The 18,328-nt window shown below is 40.7% G+C and overlaps 1 protein-coding gene across 11 annotated transcripts in view; it reads right to left on the bottom strand.

The window, feature by feature from the left end:
* fbrsl1 (fibrosin-like 1) overlaps positions 1 to 18,328 on the bottom strand; it is a 400,430-nt gene that overhangs the window by 206,442 nt on the left and 175,660 nt on the right. For all 11 annotated transcript variants that reach the window (XM_049577999.1, XM_049578000.1, XM_049577994.1 and 8 more), the window contains one exon: positions 16,052 to 16,276. In XM_049577999.1, the coding sequence (XP_049433956.1) occupies positions 16,052 to 16,099 (48 nt within the window). In that variant the 5' untranslated portion in view covers positions 16,100 to 16,276. The remainder of the gene's footprint in view (positions 1 to 16,051; positions 16,277 to 18,328) is intronic.

Raw genomic sequence — 18,328 nt, 5'->3', positions numbered from 1 at the left:
AAATGCCTGAGTAAGTAAGAAAAAGAGCGCCACCTATGGATGTGTTAAGACAACTGGATACAGTCTTGGAGGCAGACCCCTGCACATTCCTATGAAAATTGCTCAGTGGTACATAAAGCCAAAAAAGCTCAACTTCTGTGATATGAAATCTTCCACAAATAGAGTGTGGCTAAGTGCCTACGGATGGCTAACTAGCCCTTGAACCCTCTGCCAACTTGAATGGGGATAAAATTATTTAATCTTGTGGCTCTTCCAGACTTTCAAAATGTTATCAGACCAAATGGATCAAATCCAAATCATTTTGTGGGAGTTGTGGCACTCAAAAACATCTATCCACTCATTTACAGGTGCCTCTAGCACAATGAGAAAAATCTTTTTAGGCCCAATGGCATCAGGTGATGGATCCAGATGTTGTAAATCCACCTGTGGCCATCTTTTGAAATTAGCTTCAAAGCCAGGCACTGTTCCTGCAGGCTTAACACTACATATAAAACATTTATCAAAAAAATATACAAGGGACAGTCATGCTTTGTTACATAACCACGGTGCGTAAATGACGAGCAATCTTTCAAACAGCACAGCACTGGAGACCAAGAACTACTAACAAACACACACAGATGTAGCATATTAAAATGTCAAATGAGAAATAAAAATGTTACTGCACTTTATTGCAGACAGAACAACTACGGTTTATTTGCATTTACATCAACTGACTTCTACACGTTGGTCTGAGGCAACATTAAAGGCAGCGCAACCTGAGAGTCTGTGCTGTGCAACCTTATGTCTAACACTTTGTTCTCTATTTCCCTGAACTGTGCGGTTCAGAAGCGACAATGAGCTTCCTGTGACACCCTGAGTAAGACGTCGATTTAGAGAGGACTTACTCTTTAAAAGCAGTTCTGATGCAGGTGTCCCAACAGCACATGCACACATCCTGATCCTCTGTCTCGTTTACATCTGTTTAAGACTAAGCTGTTTGATTAAAGCATTTCACAACAAATCTGACCTCACATGACTCACAGCTCATGATACTCTACTTTGTAGCAAGCTTTTGTAGGAGGAATATGACCCCAGACGCCAGAGATTTCCTGGAGCACACATTTCTGAACTGCTCCCTAAACATTACTGTAATATAAACCACAATGATACTGTAAATCATAAAGCACAAGGTGTAATAAAGTGTCTCTCCCTGCTGTCTGTTCTAGTTAAACATCTACCAGGGGCAATACATTTGTTGCTATAGCTACAGCTTCTCTGGTAGATGCGAAGCTGGAATATGATGCAGCCTGGGAGGTCCCACTTTAATAAATTACATAAAAAAGAAAGTAATCATAACTAGCCAGCTAGCAAAGCACAGAGAAATATTGTCCTGACAAATTTATAATGGCTAACACTTGCCTCCTGAGTCCAAAACCTAATGACTGCACTGAAAAAAAACTGCACCTTCATGTAACTGCAAAATTAAAAATTGCTCTTAAATTAGGCTCTTACCGCATACAGCAATATCAGATAGCAAACAGTATATCCAGGAGGAGTTTCTCCCTGCTTCTGTTACCTAGTCCAATCCCAGCATGCACTAGCTCAAGCTCCAACAGAGCATGACTTTAGATCCCCGCTAATTTAATGTTCCCAGGCCTAATCGTCCCCAGAGTGGTTGCTCTGAAGTAGCCCTGCTGTATCTCAATGACTATGGCTTGTTAAAAGTGATGGGACATGTGTATGTGTGTGTGTATGGACCTACAGTACAGCAACCCCGGGCAAGCACCTTACATGGCCTGACATTAATCACTGTGCACTGTCCCATGCAATATTCACCTGGCTAAGCACAGCGGGCGCAGAGGTTGTCTGACTTTGTCATTCGCTTCGCTTTATTTCCAGTTCTATTTCCGTCTCTCTCTGTCTTTCTACCTCTCTCTCTGTACTTGTCTAAGGGGTTGGGAAGCTGCAGCTGCAGCCGTGGGGAGAGGAGAGGTGATGGATCTTGAGGAAAATCCTTAGATGCCTGAATATTCCTGGAGGTTTCACTTTAACTGAATGACACACTCATTTTACTGGTGTTCCCTTTGAATTTTCTTTCTTGAGATGGCTCCTGTGGGTCACATGTATTACAGCTACATTTACATCCTGCCTTTGGATTATATAGGGGTCTCTTAGTGTTTCAATCTGTCCATCTATGGAGCTGACATCCATTATGACAGACCAGTCATAACTTAACAGGAATATCTGCCACTCTGAGTTAACCAACTCTCCAAATCTCACCATCTGGGGCCAGTTGAAATTGGGACCCCCTTCAACTCCAAACTGTCCCCTAGGACTGGAGCAGCCGTCATGAAATCCTTCCACACCCCTCCCCCCACCTCTTTTTCAACACCGGTGGGACTGTTCCCTTAAATTTTCCCAGCCTTCCCCCGGCATCCCGGGCAAAGTCAACACCACCAGCCCCAGTGGAAACCCATGGGGACGAGTTTGGCTCCTCACACTAAATCCACTGTGGTCAGGCCGTCTGCTGAGCAAAAATAGACGGCATTTAGGAAACTTGAAAACACACAGAGAGAAAGGTACGCGCTCCCAGACACTTATTCAGAGAGGAAAATCTTCCGAGAGAAGTGAGAATAAAAGTCTACTGACTTTTTTTTACCATAAAAATCTGATAGGTGCCAGTGTTACCTACATAATTTCATCTGCAGAATTCCATTTTTCAGTGCTTTATCTATAATCTATGGGAAGTCCTCACGTCTACCTGACTCTCAGTTACCATTATCAGTATCAGCGACTCAAAGATAACAACACTTGGATTTGTAGTTTTCAAAAATTCCCTTCATTCAGTTTTTCAATAGAAATTCTCCATCAACTACATTACAAGAAAGAGTGTAACAATTTGTGTGCGCTTTTTCAAACTCATTTCATGTGTAAAAAAAAAAAAAAAAAAAAAAAACCTTGTTAAGAAGCCAACAATCAATTAATAGAGCCGCGTTATCATTCCAACATTTATTATGGTGATATATTACATCTGCAAGAAACATTCTCTGTTTGATCTCAGCTCTAATTAGCCGGCTTCATTATTCTCTACTGGGAAAATGTGAGTTTCTTATTTATGTCATTTCGATGCAACTATGGTATATGCTGTGCTGGAGACTCATCAGATGTTCTTGTAATTATTTGGTCAGCAAGTGAAGTTAATGAAGTCATAACTTACTCATTTTGAACATCTAATTTGTAGTTTTACTGTATATTTTAAGCAAAATAAGATGCCTTTAAATTAGGATTCCCACAGTAGTAAAAGGAGGATTTTGTGAACATAGTCTGGGTAACATTACTGGTTTAAAACCCTGGTACCGCTGGGAGGTAGTTTTGTAGGCAAATAATAATCTTCCTTTCATCAATAATTGCTACTGTGGTGTCCTGCAGCAAGGCACTAAAGTGGTTTAATGGAGATATGCAGTATAACTGAATGTGGAACTCTGTAATCTTTTCCTCAATTAAAACAGTACAATTCTAAAATTAGCAAAGACTTATGAACAATTTGAGCAACTTACTGTTTCTATAAAAATATACAGAACATAATATTGGAATGAAACCTGCACTAGCTGTAGTCAACGCTTACGCAGTCTAGTTGCTGTTCTGTGTGTTCTTTAGTGTGTAATATATGGGCTGCACAATATCATGTCTGCTGTCAAATGATGGAAATTCAGACTGTCAATTTAAGAAAGCACATTTTAAAATTATAAAAATCATCTTTGCTGAGAAGGCAGATGCTCAGATTCCTTCTAATTTCTGGATTTCGTTGGCAAGGCAACTAACATCTCCAGGGAATTTCTAATGTCAGCAATCGGTTTATCCGATTGTGTGCGTGTCTTATTTTCTAAAAAATCAGCTATCTAATTTTTGTAATGAAACTCTTCCAACTGTCATTTTTCTCTCTCTTGCACAGGCACGCGTGTGTTCATCTGCTAACTTGTCTTTGATGTGGTAAAGACAATTATCCTCCCTGTGATCATGCATACATGTTCATGTTACAAGCAGCTGACTAATTGATCTGTCAAGGTCTATTACAAGTCACGCTCCTCCACTCATCTCTGTCTTTCTACTCTGCACACACATGCGCACGCTCTTGCGTGTGCTGTGCCCGCAGACACCTCTGCAGCGTACCTCATTATCCACTCATCTAATAATGCTCTTTGTTAAATTGCAGTGTTAACCTGAGTAACAGGAGTAAAGGCCTTTTCTATCACGTTACCACTTACAAGCTTTCCAACCCCATAATTACATCAAGGATGTCACATTTTAGGGCCGATCTCATTACAAGTGCAACAGTAGATAGTGTTTCAGTTCCTCGATCAACCACAGTGTTATAAGCAGATAATCGTGAAGTGAGCAAAAGGTGTGAGCCTCAGGAGAATAAGTGGCAAGTGGTAAAGCAAATATTCTTTATGAGGTGAGGGAAAAGAGTCATGTGCAAAATACATTCCACCTGCAGTAAATAAAACAATCTAAATGAACACTTCATCCCCCCAAATGATCATTTGTATATCAATCACCCTGTGTTATGTTGGATTCCTGAAGAGAACTGTTTTTCTCGCATGCCTGCATGGTGAACAAAGAATCCAAAAACTGACAAAATTCTTGATGAATTGAAGTCATAAGGGTCCATGATTAATAGGGTTGGGCCGATGGGCGATTGGATCGGCTATCGGCAATAGTATTGCCGATATTACCAATATTACGGTAAATCTCGGTTAATTTTTACACGGTAAGAATTACCGTTTATGTTTAAATTAATTACATTATCACGGTGGATTATCAGGATATGTAGGTAATAACAGCCTCATTCAAATCTCGCAATGCAGGCGCTGCGTGAATGCATAGCATGTGTAAACACAAAAAATGAAAACATGGCGGAAGGTGGTGATAGCAGCACTCAGGACATCCCCCCCCCAACTAAACGCACAAAGTCTGAGGTCTGGGCGTACTTTGGGTTTCTGAAGAATGCCGAGGGACAGCTGGTGGAGGATAACTATCCTGTGTGCAGAACATGCAGAAACAAAGTTGCTGCGAAGGGTAGCAACACTACAATTCTGCTGGCTCATCCACAGCTTTACAGCCAATGCAAGTTATGCCATGCAAACGTCAGTTATTGTGTGAGGGACTACGGTTTTACTAAGGTTGTCATAATGTGTAGCTCTCAACGTATACGGGACATTTGAGCCGTATCTGTCCTCCTAAACGGTGACTAGGTTTTCCGTTTTCGTTAATACTAGCTGAGTAGCTAATAGCCGTATTAGCAGCTATGTTGCTAAGTGTTTCAAAACGAAACGGAGCTGAAAACACTGAGCGGAGCCGACAGAATATAAACTGACGTAACGTAACACTAATTGAGATCAACTATGATTGAATCACTATGATTATGGTTACTGTATGGCGAGCTAGAATCGATATAGACGGCCAGTTATGCTTTCTTGACATAAGCTCAAGGACACACCATAAAACGCTGCCGTGTTAACCTTTTAACCAGTTAATTAAATTCACTGCTCACAGTCTTGACCTAACACACACACACACACACACACACGAGAACATGCACTCCTTTTCTCATACAGGTTCTCACTCACATGCACACTTCTTCTAATGTGTGAATTATTCTGTGTAATGATGACCATTGCCCTTTGGGTTTTTTTGGTTTCTTCTGCACATTTTTGATATCTATTCTATATACAGTATTGTGTGTTTTTTGTCCTACTCTTGCATTGTTTTGTTTTATATATATTTTTCCTCTCGTGCTAATAAATAAATAACATATAAATTGTTTACATATTTTGCTGACTGTTAAAATGCACCAGACAAATAAGCTTTGCTCCTGTAATTTGTTTACATATTTTGTTCATTTAAAATAAAATTTTCTGTTGCTGTGCCAATCCCTTGCCCCTTTAATGTGAAAGTTTCATTTTAATATAAGATTTTGGCTGTTAACATTTTAGTATGATAAGGAAGTTACAAGATTTAGTGAAGTCATTTCAATATATCTATTTTTTGGACATTTTACGGCGCTTAAAAAAATATTGCGATATTATCGTTTACCGTGATAATTTGGTCACTATAATCGAGGTATCAAATTTTCCATATCGTTACATCCCTATGTGTGGCGCATGCTAACGCGCATGTCGCGGAGCGGTGAACAAACCAAACAACACAATGTCAGGAGAAATTGAAAAGATATGCCGTCTATGTAAAGTCAACTTGCTAATTAAGGAGCCCCCTTATTGCCCCCCATTGGCGATTTCACTAGATGGCGATAGGACGATAGGATATGGACAAGATCGCCCAAGTCTAATGATTAACATTAACAACAGCAAAACTATATAAAAACATCTGTTTACTAACTCTCACACAAACTCCTGCAGTAATATTGAAATCCTTTTTATCCAGTCATATGCTCCATACTTCTCCAAACAGACAGCTCTTTCCATCTGGGAACTGAATGTAAAGTAAAACATTTCTGTGCTTTCTTCAAAGCCCAACACATTCTCTCTCAGTTTGGTCATGAACTTTCCATGTCCAGATATGATGTGGTAGTTACCCTGGGTGCGTTGGTTGGTTCTGGGACACCGTGTCATGTTCTGCCAGTTACATGCATTGTCTTCTTTCAAAACACACAGGAATTTTAACATTAACACACAGTCTGTATCAAAAAACACAAGTAGTAGGTACAACATCATGAACTGCGACTTTTTTTCCCCCAATAACTATCGCACATGGTTATATTTAGCCAACACTCCCACTTGGTTAGGTTTAGCTAAGAAAAGCTAATGGTAAGGTTCAGGAAAAAGACCCAGATTTGGCTTTATAACCCTACGGGACGTGAACACTGTTCTCCAGGGTGAAAGTCCCTGTCTGTTGGACCCATCCACCACTACTCCCAACCACCCCACTCGGACTTTTGCTGCCTTAACTTTCATTCGTCTTCCACCGCATTTCCGTCTTAAATGCATCGCTAAACTATAACGGCCACTGGCTGCGTATCATGCCAACAGTAAAGGGCGTTTTTTTTTTTTGTCAGTAACCAAGCGCCCTATTTCAACGACCTCAGAGTGCTGGTCTACTGCTGCCTGGATGGCTAGTTTGTTGGTGTTTATTGCATTAATTTGCTGAATCTAGACTAACTTTTTCACTAACACTAACTAACTAATTGATCCAGCAGATCTCTTGTTCAGCAAGGTACAGTTACTGTCTTTGTCAGTAGAGCCTGGCTTTGAAGAGAGCATAGATACATTTTTGTTCAGTTCCCTGTTGAAAAGGGCTGTCTGTTTGGTACTGAGCATATGACTGGATAAGTGAGACTTGGATTATACTGGACAAGTTGTGTGAGAGTTAGTAATCAGATATCTATATTACAAGTCACGCTCCTCCACTCATCTCTGTCTTTGTTTAATATAGTTTTGCTGTTGTTGAACATGGACCCCTTACTTTAATTCATCAAGAATTCTCTCAGTTCTTGGATTCTTCGTTCACTGGAGGCATGCAAGAAAAACAAGTTGTTTTTTTCACAAATCTAACGTAACCCAGGGTGAGTAATCAATGTACAAATGGTCATTTAAGGAGTGAAGTATTCCTTCAAGTTGTTTCTATATATCCAGCAAAATCTGACATCCACTGTTTCTGTCAGACAACAAGAAATTGTACATTTTGGATTTAAAATAAGTCAGCAATACTAAATTGTAGCTCAGCCACTTGCCCGGAATGACTCAGGGGAAGAGCATTCACCTTGATCTCCAGTTTAAATGGGCTGGAAGCAGGGTTAGCCAGGAGAGATATTGTCTCCTGAGCCGAGCTGCTACCGCTCAGGGTCGCTGCTCCCCAGATAACAACCACCCTACCGTTATCAGTCATTCTGATCACTCGCCCCGTTACCGCTGCCCCACTGCCGATGGGCAGCAGTGCTCCCGCGTCTATCGCAGCTCTCAGGCTGCCCCTGAACTATGCTCCAGTGCACTGTTAATGCCCCAGCTAATCTGATCTGTCTCCGGCTGGCTTACTGCTTATAAACACACCTAGATATGAAGACGCGGAGGTAATCCTGAAGCGGCTATGACAGGGGCATGCAGGATGCTGGCTTCATGTCCACACGCTGGCCTGATAGTGAGGGGTTTCCCTGAGGTGGGGGCTGGAATAATAGAGTGAAGTGTCCGGATATGTTTTCCTTTATGACACTGTCAGTGGGGGGTGGGTGCAGCACAGGGTGAGCCACAGCACTAATGGACAGGGATGCTGATGTGATGTGTATGTGTAGCTATCAGTGTGTTGCTTGAGCGAGTCAGTGTTATGTGTTATTCATGACCCCCATTTGAAGCATATTGAAGGTCAAAGCCATGCTGGTGCTTGCTGGGTATGCTGCAAGCTGCTTCTCTGGTGTCCTACAGCAGGGAGTGACAGATAAAAACAGCAGTGCAGGTCAGACTCATGTATTGGTTTATGGATATAATTATTCCCTACAATGTGTAAATGACGAAAGTGTGATAATCATCTAATTTTCTTGTTTTAATAAGGATTTGCTCCAGAAGGGTCTAAATATAAGGGGCTAATTTACTTATTTTCAGTGGTGCTATAAACTTCAGACGAGTTTCAGCAGCCAGGGAGGTAAGCTGATAATTACTGAACCTTTATGGGCTTATTAACCATTTAAATGTACTTCAATAAGTCTGAATTTAAGTGGTGAGTTTCTTGATCCACATTGCCAAAAATCTAAATCAACTGCAACTGGGATTTTTTTTTTTCATTTTTGGCAAATGCAAATGAATGGTAAAACCTGTTGGATCCAGTTCAAACAATATCAGCACTGGTCTACAAAAAACAACATGTGTGACTGTGGGAGAAATGGCTCCTGACAAGAGTCTGACTGAGAGGAGAACAAGAAAACAACCCTTAGACTTCAGTGCACATACACATTGTCTCACACACATATACACACACCCACACACGCATGCATAAACACACCAACACTCTATGCTCGACCATTCCCAAGGTCCTGGCGAGTCTTCTAATTAGATCAAGTGCTGCTCACCCACTGCCCCCCTGTGACAAACTTTACTCTGACACTGCAGTTCCTGTCCTCCAGCTAGCTTCTGGCACCCCAGGGTGCCTCAAGGAGACCAACACATCACCACGCTTGTGGATCATAGTGTGTGACATACACTCGGGACACCTCCTCTGTCTGGAGAGACAGCAAAACAGAAAGAAATATGGATGGGCAAAACTAAGCTGGACACTTAGATAGGAGGGCAGCCTGAAGGACAAAGTAGAAAATGCTCAAAGTGCACCCGAGCTGATCGTTGTGGTGGAGAGCATCATAAAAGTACACATACCTATCAGTGTACTACATCAATATAATCTGCCATAATATGTAAACACCTGCTATAGCCCAGATGGCTGCTCTGTGCTGCTCTTTTCCCCACAGCCACAACAAAAGTCTTTATGTATGTGCACACATCCATCTCCTTAGTGTTTGCCAGCTAAAAGGATCTGTAAGTAAGAGTAAATGTGACTGGCTCATTTTAGTCACATTGACTTGAAACACATTTTGAGTTTTATACACTGTTAGAAAGAGGATTTTTTTGGCTCTCTAATGATATCAGTATTAGTTTTGTTCTCCAAATACTAAGCAAAAGAAGTCACATTACATAATAACTGTCACTGAGCCATTATTTTGAGAATACGGCTTTTAAACTTTGCAGTACGGTGGCTGTAAAGATACATGACGGAGCCCAGTGGCCGTCCAAAATACTGTAGGAGCGCATGCTGTACTCCAGAGGCTTGTCCTGGGTGAAAGACACACAGAAAAACCCCGGGGACACTTTTATTTTGTAGCCAGCAAGGTGAGGAAAACAAGCATTCTCAGAAACACGGTACAGGAAGAGAAGAAAATGTAGCTTCTGCTGGAAGAACTGCGGCCTTCCATTGATGCGTAAAGTTAGCACACAGTTAGTATAGACTTTCCAACAATATTCACAACTTGGACTATTTGTATGATCTGTTGAACCGTAATAGACTAAAGTAAGTAAGTTTTAAGAACTTTTAATATTTTGAAAGCCAAGACTTTCTATAAAACTGGAAATCAGATGAAAACTGTCACTGTCACTGTCTGTCTTGGTACTACAAGCCTTTTATTCATAAATTCAGGGAGACATAGAGGGAAGAAGAATGGCACGGAATAGGACCAGAGTGCGGTTGACAAGTGTTCACTGCTAGCTTGTCATCATGCCTTTACAAGCTTCAGAACAGTATCTAATATCTGAAATTGGCAAAGAGTTTCATAATCTGAAAGCCAAGACTTTGTTTATTTAAACTCAAACACAACCCCGAAAATGACCAAAATTAGAAATGTTGACATCAATCCATGTTTATCTAGAAATGAACTGTTGCGACATCAAACTGATTTTGATAGAGCAAGATACAAATGTGTACATGGTATTATTGACTTAACTTGCCAGCAAAGAGAACTGAATACTAAACAGCCACATGACTGTGACAGAGTCTGTTGGCACTGTTGCCAAGGACATTTTCTGTGGCAGATCAAATCCACACAGGGCTCCTCATCGAAGCTCCGTCCATCTGGAAGCAAATGGTTTTTTTATATGCACGGGATTCCATCTACCAGAGACACTAAGAGAGCATGACACCATCACAAGGGTTGAGAGTAAAGTAAGAATAGATATATCTCTATTCATTGCTCTCTCTGAAGCTCTTTGCTCTTATACTCCAAGCATTTGCTCTTACATACTCACTTCAGAGTCACCAACATAAAATGAAACTTTGAAGTTAATAACTGCTGCTGTGATCATTGTAAGCCGCTCTGGAAAACAGGGTAACAATTCCTTGGCCTGCACTTGACCCAGAGAGGCTAAACTCGCCAACAGTGAATCCATCAACACCACCATTCCATAACACAATAACCTCAGGAAATGTGCCTGTATTTGTAAGGATAACTGAGAGTGAAAGCAATTAAACTGTCCGTACGCTTCCACAAAAGGTTTTCATGGGGCAGGTTGGCCTATAGGCTCTGGGAGACCCTCAGCAGATGTTGATTTGGTCATGTTGGAATGTGTCTTTGCTTGCGACTCCTATCTGGCAATGTTTTATAAATTATATGGAAGTGGGCAAGTGGGCGTGGGATAAAAAGCAGTGTGAGTGGGCATGGACAGGTACTGACTTAAGAGACAGCCCTGATCAAAAACCACTTGTACTTATAACTAAAGCAGAGAGGATTCAACCAGCTTTTGGAGTGCTTATTTAAAGATGTGGATCAACTGTTTCATATTTCATAATGTTATCTATAATTAGTTATGTGATACAGTTATATGAGGAGTCTCATCTGCACTGTGACTATGACTGGAATTGGGTGTTGCTGTTTCCCACGGCGTGTGAACACAGCATAATTGTTGGTTCTCAAAAACAGTAATGATGTAGCTAGGAATAAGGAGGTATCCATTATAGGCAGGCTTTAGCTCTCAGCATGCAGAGAACTAAAGCCTGTGCAGGTTTCAAGATATTTTAGCTACTTGTCTTCAGACAGTGACAGCAGCAAAAACATTGCTTCAGCCAAATACTAAGATTAAAGTAAGTAACTGAAACAAGAATAAAGGAAGAGATTGGAAAGTTTAGAAGTTAAGTAAGAGCAAAGGTAACCAGCAGTACTTTATAGATCAGTCCAGCTGGGAAGGGAGATGTCTCCAGTTATCTATGGATCACAGGACTGAGGTGTTTCTTTAGGGGACTTTGCATGAGGTCAAGTGCCTTATCCAGTCCAGTACGCCAAAGACAAATTCTCCGTCTGAAGTGCTGCAAGGTGCTGCAGAGACATTCATTACTATGGTTCACTGACACAGAAGCCTCTGCTGACAAATACTACATAACTGTAGTTTTGTGGAGTTCTTGTGCACATTCATTTCTGGGTTGAGAGGCTTTTGTGACCTCATTACTTCCTCCTGGTATTTTTAAAAATACATGCACATCAGTGACAAAATAAACATTTTGTTATATATGGTTTCCTCAAAATACACTACAATCTGGAGGTAGGCAGCATTTCAAATTGCTCCAAGGAAGCACACAAACATGACAAATTAGATGTAAGTTGTAGCTACTTGAAAAGCAAAAGACACAAGATCAAGAGTTTTAAATTCCAAAAGGTTTTTTTCTACTGATTCTTTACCCCCTATTATACATACCAGGGGCACAGTGCTATCTCACTGCTGATGGAAAGAAACATTAAAAAAAGTTTTTAGCTTTAGTTTTCCTGTGGGTTTTGACTTGATTTCAAAATCTCTTTACTATCTTAATCTCCTTGGGAGCATGTGTAGTAAATCTTCAGATGAAGTGACTAAAAAACATGAAATTGAGCACAGCTGGAGTTGCAGTGTTTTGACATGACAGCAGCAGTTTGCTGATATTATGGAGTTATTATCTGAATGGGAGGGTAGATCTGGTTCAGTAAGTGTAGCCTCTTGCACTTAAACTCAGGATAAGAGCATCAGCTAAATGCATAATTTTTCACTGTCTCTTAGCAAACTAAATATCACAGCCAAACTCATTTTCAGCCATGTTAACTTCCTTTGGAAATCTTATCTAAGAGAGATATTTTTGTCTGTGGAGGAGGCCTCCGGGCTACATAGCCTCATTATTTAGTTTGGCTTCCTGACTACATTTCCCCTCTTATCCTCAACGGCACTATGGTGAAGCTTGGCCTCGGACAGGAGCATAAAAACATCCGCCCATTTAAACAAACTGTTAACACATAGATGGGCTATCTCACTGGGACAGACTCGGAGTCTGTGGGCTCAGCAGTGCGCTTGAAGCCGGGAATATTGGCAGTCCTCTATCTGCATAAACAAACAGAGAACCACTTCTGCAGTCATGAAGGAAAACAAGAATGGGATAGCAGGGTAAATCTACCTGAAGGCAGCATACCAACAATTTGTTTATGAAACCACTTTCGGTAGCATCAGGGCTCATCAGTGTACCCAAGTCACATATGTTGCACTTAACTGAGGTCCAAAGGCTATCTGACTATCCGACAGTTCTTAATTGTCTGTTTCCCTCATTTGTTTCAATAAGTGAAATGCAAAGAAACACTACAACCCCAACTAGGCATAAAAACTTCCACAGTGCACTTACAGCAGAGTCCAGGTATCAACTATCCTGTGGAGGCTACTGCTACTGTCACGGGCTACTGTTGTGTGGCACCTCCTCTTTATTAGCTGGCCTGTTGTACTGCAGTGTCAATAGTTTGTTGTGCCAATAGTTTTCAGACTGCTAGTCATCCACCTAGTATCAACAAGTGATTGCATGATTACAGGTCGTGACTGGTAGTCTATAGTGGCAGTCAGCAGCATCGAGCAGGGGCCAGATGCAGAAACAATGTGTACGCACAACAACCAGGTGTACACCTTGTCTCACACATGAACTGGTATTTATGAAGGACAATGTGCAGTGAGAGTGTGCAGTCCTCACTCATTCTTCAGACCAGGCATACACATGGTTTTAAATGAGATAGCTGCAGCTGATATGATGAGGAGGAGACTGAATGTAAGTTGAGAGGCTGGTAACATTCTTTTTGCCAATTTCACTGATTCTGTTATTTGTGTTCTGTAAAATGACAATCGAAGGCGCATTTATAAAGTTAATTCTAAATAATTTATGAGTGAAACTGATCATTTGTATCATTTTTATTTACATTCATCTCCCTTTCAGTGATTTATCCTGTAAAGCACTTTGTGAAATCAGTTTCAACATGAGCACTATGAATAAATTAATCATCCTTGTGGCATTTAGTAATAATAATTATTAAGATTTTACAGCAATGATAGTTTGCAGAAATTTTATGAATCAGTGTTACAGATGCTACAACTTGCCACAGCTGTGTGTAATGACAGCTGCTCTGGCACTGTTGGAGGACCTCGCTGATACAACACAGTTGGTGAAATAGCACTTCCTTTACCATAATTCTTATTGACAGGTCTAATGAATGGTGGAGGGGCAAAAGTACTGATATGCAGACGGATATTTAAGGATTGCATCCATTTTTGGTGAATTGTGGGTGTGGAAGTGAGGCTTATGCATGTGCGCCCAGCACCACAATGATCAACATTTACAAAACAGAATCGGGTGTATGCACGGCTTTATAAATCTGATGAAAACACTGTATATGCATATTTTTGCCTTAGTGTGTATACAGTTTAAGTTGTTCCACACAAAGATTTGTGCATCTAGCTGCTGAGCTTTCACTTTAAAAACAGTATGGAAAAGTTTCTTGCTGAGAATGAAAAAATAAATAAATAAATAAAAAAAACACAAGAGCATGTTTGCAGAGCCCAAACTGCAAAAGATAAGAGCCATCAACAGTAAGCTGGAAACATTAACACGTTGCTACATATTCATTTTAGACAGCAGGAAGACAAAGTCGGTGCCCCATCTCACCATCAACCACAAAGTTAGTAACATGATTACTAAATACAAAAGGCTACTACTGACAAAACCTTAAGAAAATAAAGATTCTGTGCAAGCCTACAGTGCTTTTGTGACAATAACCTGGACTTCCCTAAAGGACAACGTGAGCAATGTCTAAAGCATCTACTTTCAAAACAATGAAAACCAAGTAAAAGTTGAAAAACACAATTACATATACCATTTCCAAAATGACTGCGACAATAAAAAGTCAATTTTTGACAGCTCTGAATGAACTCAAACTCCAGCCTTTAGCACACTCTCGAAGTCTATTTAAAGAAAATGATTTTCTCCTGCGCTGCACACTGAGAAGTGGTTTGATGGTGCGCTGATAGAGGGAACTCAAGTGTCTCGTGTGAAGTGAACTTATCTCTTGGCAACCTCAGAACAGTGGTACAAAGTCCCTGCTGACACCAGAGTAAGTAAAGTCACGTCTGACACAGGTGTAAGACTCTGTTCACACTTTCTACCGCTTTCTAAATAATTCCCAGTAGATCTTGAAGTGCTTTAAATTCAATGTGGACCAGCTGTCAGAAGGATGGAAAGTAAGACTGTCCTGCCTCTGAGGCTACATCCATATAGTCACACATTTTCATTTTATAACTGCGTGGTAAAATGAAACTGATCTCTTTACATTTAACATTTCAGAATTGATCTCCATCCATACCGACACGCCTGAAAACGCATATCACATGATCATTTGCATACACTGGGCATGCATGTGCCCATGTAAACCACAGGCAGTTTGTCTGCTCTGCAGTTGGTTGCTTAGTTACAGAAAATACTACGGAAGAACAACAGCAAGAGCGAGAAGTAAGACCAGAGATGACTTTGCTTAGACAGATGACGAAGTGGAACTGTTACAAAAAAGAGTAACGTGACTATGACGGTCAAGGTGGAAGAAAGCATATATTGGCAGTTGTTGCAAAGTTAATGCAGCAACATATTCAAGGGGTACCGGGAGCATTTTCCATCTCTGTAGGAATCCATAGCAATGGAAACGGGGAGCCTACATAAGAAGGATGGCATCACAGAAGGTATGTAGACCTAGCTATAAAGCTTTGGCTTGACATCCGTTGATTGATAAGACCCAATCAGGAAGCAAACGTTGGTGTCTGTGTCATCACTTTCAAAATCTCCACTTGCGTCTGTACAGACTAAATCTCAATTCCCAAAGTCTTGGAACTAAAACAAAGTCAACAGCATTGTCAAAGGTCTTTGTTTTAGGGGTTTGGAAATGCCAGAGTAGGGTGGGTGCTAGGCGTAATGTAACAAAAGGTTTGTGTTTTAAAATGGAAACATATTAAAGTGGATGTAGCCTTACAGAAGGGTCTTTGAAATAACAGCACTGACCAGACTCAACAAATAAATGGAATCAGATGCTGCCTAAGCAGCTGACTGGCTCCTCTACCTTCACATCAAAAGCCAGCACAGACGACATCTTTCCATTTGTCAACAAAATAACTCACGAACCAACAGTCTATGCTTTGCAACTTAGGTTGAACTACTGTTCGGTGAGAATACCTGACTTTAAATTAAAAAAAAAAACACACACACTGACCATTTTGTTCTTCTTGGAGTAAGTCTTCTTCAGCAGCCTCTCAGTCATTCTCTCCTGCTCCCGCTGGGCGTGATGAAGGAAGCCATTCTCCAGGGGATCCACCACCGGCTGGACATTCTCCTCTTCCTCCTCCACCTCCTCGTCTTCCTTCTTCTGCCGCTTAACCACCTTTTTCTCCTTCCACCGCTCCTTCTTCTCCTGTGTCTTCACTACTCCGGCCTTCTTCTGCGGGGAGAACACAAAAGCACATTAGAGATCCAGACGCGAAAAATGAGAACTTGTGAAAGATATGCATGGTTATTAGATACATCCAAGGACATGAACAGTAGAGTGGTCGATGCGTACATAAATCAAACACTGTTGATGTGTGACTTGTTATTAAAAGTCAATAATATCGATGATTCACCCTGGCAGTGTTAAAGGATGCCATATAACCTGTAGCACACAACCCAGCCAGATTTTACTGTCCACTGGAATCCTGCACTCACACCTAGTGACACAAATACTTATCAATGCCACACTGACAAGAGAGATTAACTGCTTCTAGTGTCTCAAGGATTTTTCCTTTAAAAACCTTGAAACAATTACGCAGCAGGTGATGACAAGTCTATGAAAAACAACACTTCATGCCACCTTCCAACAAGAACAAAGCAGACAGATATCTAGATGGATAGACAGAGTGGCGGGAGATAAATGTGTAAAAGAATGCAGGGAGGGTGCGCCGCAGCTGGCAAACAGTCAAGCGCGCAGCCCCTTTCACTGCTGGCTTATACAAAGCAAGCAAACACTCGAGCAAAGAGCGGCGACGCTCACTCTCTCTCTCTCTCTTAAGTCATCTTTAATCCTGTCAACAGCAGAACAATGCCTTACTGGAGCCCATAATCACTTTATGGCTCAGATATAATGAGCTTATGATATGAAGTGCTGCTTTAACACACACTGGAGAAAATACAGTCGCTCTACACTTACACTATGACCAAGCAATTCCCCCCTTTAACTAATCATTCCTTTCACGCTTCGGTTACGGCCTGTATGGAATTGGTGTTTGTTTACTGGAATTCAAACATCATTTGTAACTGCCTGGTATCTTACTCAATGTTTTTTTTTTTTTTGCCCCCTCCCCCAGTTACCTCCTGACCTGGTTTTTTTAGACTGACAAAAATGGCATCATGCTGTGTATGTCCTACTAAGACTAGTGTCTGGTGTTTGCTCCATTTCAGCGGCTGTGATGGTTCAAGTCTGACCTGTCTTGTCGGTGTAGTGCACAAAAAATAAATATTCAGTACCAAGAGAGCATTTATGCTATAACACACCATGTTGCCGTAGGTGATGTTAATGTCATTTTGGAGTTACCAGTTTCCGATGTGTAAATGCAGTTCCAGACCCCATCGCATTTATAAATATGATTCAAAAACTATAAGCAGTGATATATTCAACTTGGCACTAAATAATACAAAAGTGCTTGAAAAAGCGAACCAACAATGATGCCGAATATCAGCCAAAGTGTGTTGTTTAATGTAACTCAACTCTAATGGATGGATGAATGCGAGGCAAATTGTAAAAGAAGAAAGGCACTACTTAAATGCAATCCATTTTTCCATTTCACAGTGCTATTCTGGCAATACATTGTATTTTTTAAACCCTCACCTAAAAGTTTGCAGTTATCCATTCATTGTACAAATTACACTCTTTATTTGCAGGCAGTGATGGTGTTTTTTTCAGCAAAACATTTTGTCAGCTATGGAGTTTTAGGGCCACTACACATAATAAATACTGGTGTCAGCCACTGTATTAAAGGGGACCTATTATTCTTTTACATATTTTGTGGCTCACTTACAGTATTACAATGAAGGATGTTCATATTTAACATAGCAACAGTTTCAAATAGTGAGGTAAACATATGTAGAGGTAATCCCTGTGAGTATAACACCTCAGGTTTCCTGATGCTCTAAACACTTTGTAATAGTTTATCCTACTCTGGTTACAGTATGACGTTGTAGTGTGCCGCATTTAATTACATGATAATCTGCTCCAGGCATGCTACTGCAAGTGTTCACTTTACATAGCCTAAACTGCTACATAAAGCTACATGTAGCTACATGCTAATGTCCATTGAAACATGTAATCTTGGTTTCTGGTGTTGGTTATTGCCCTATGATTTTCAATCATATTTCTGCTGGAACATATCAACTACTGTTAAGATTCATTGGTGATTTTTCATGCGAAAAAGTGCTGCAATCTTCTACTACCCTCAATCCCCAGCTACAATGACAAAGT

The sequence above is a fragment of the Epinephelus fuscoguttatus genome, linkage group LG6, assembly GCF_011397635.1.
Source record: "Epinephelus fuscoguttatus linkage group LG6, E.fuscoguttatus.final_Chr_v1".
Lineage (NCBI taxonomy): Eukaryota > Metazoa > Chordata > Actinopteri > Perciformes > Serranidae > Epinephelus > Epinephelus fuscoguttatus.
This window is presented reverse-complemented; position numbering and strand designations above follow the sequence as displayed.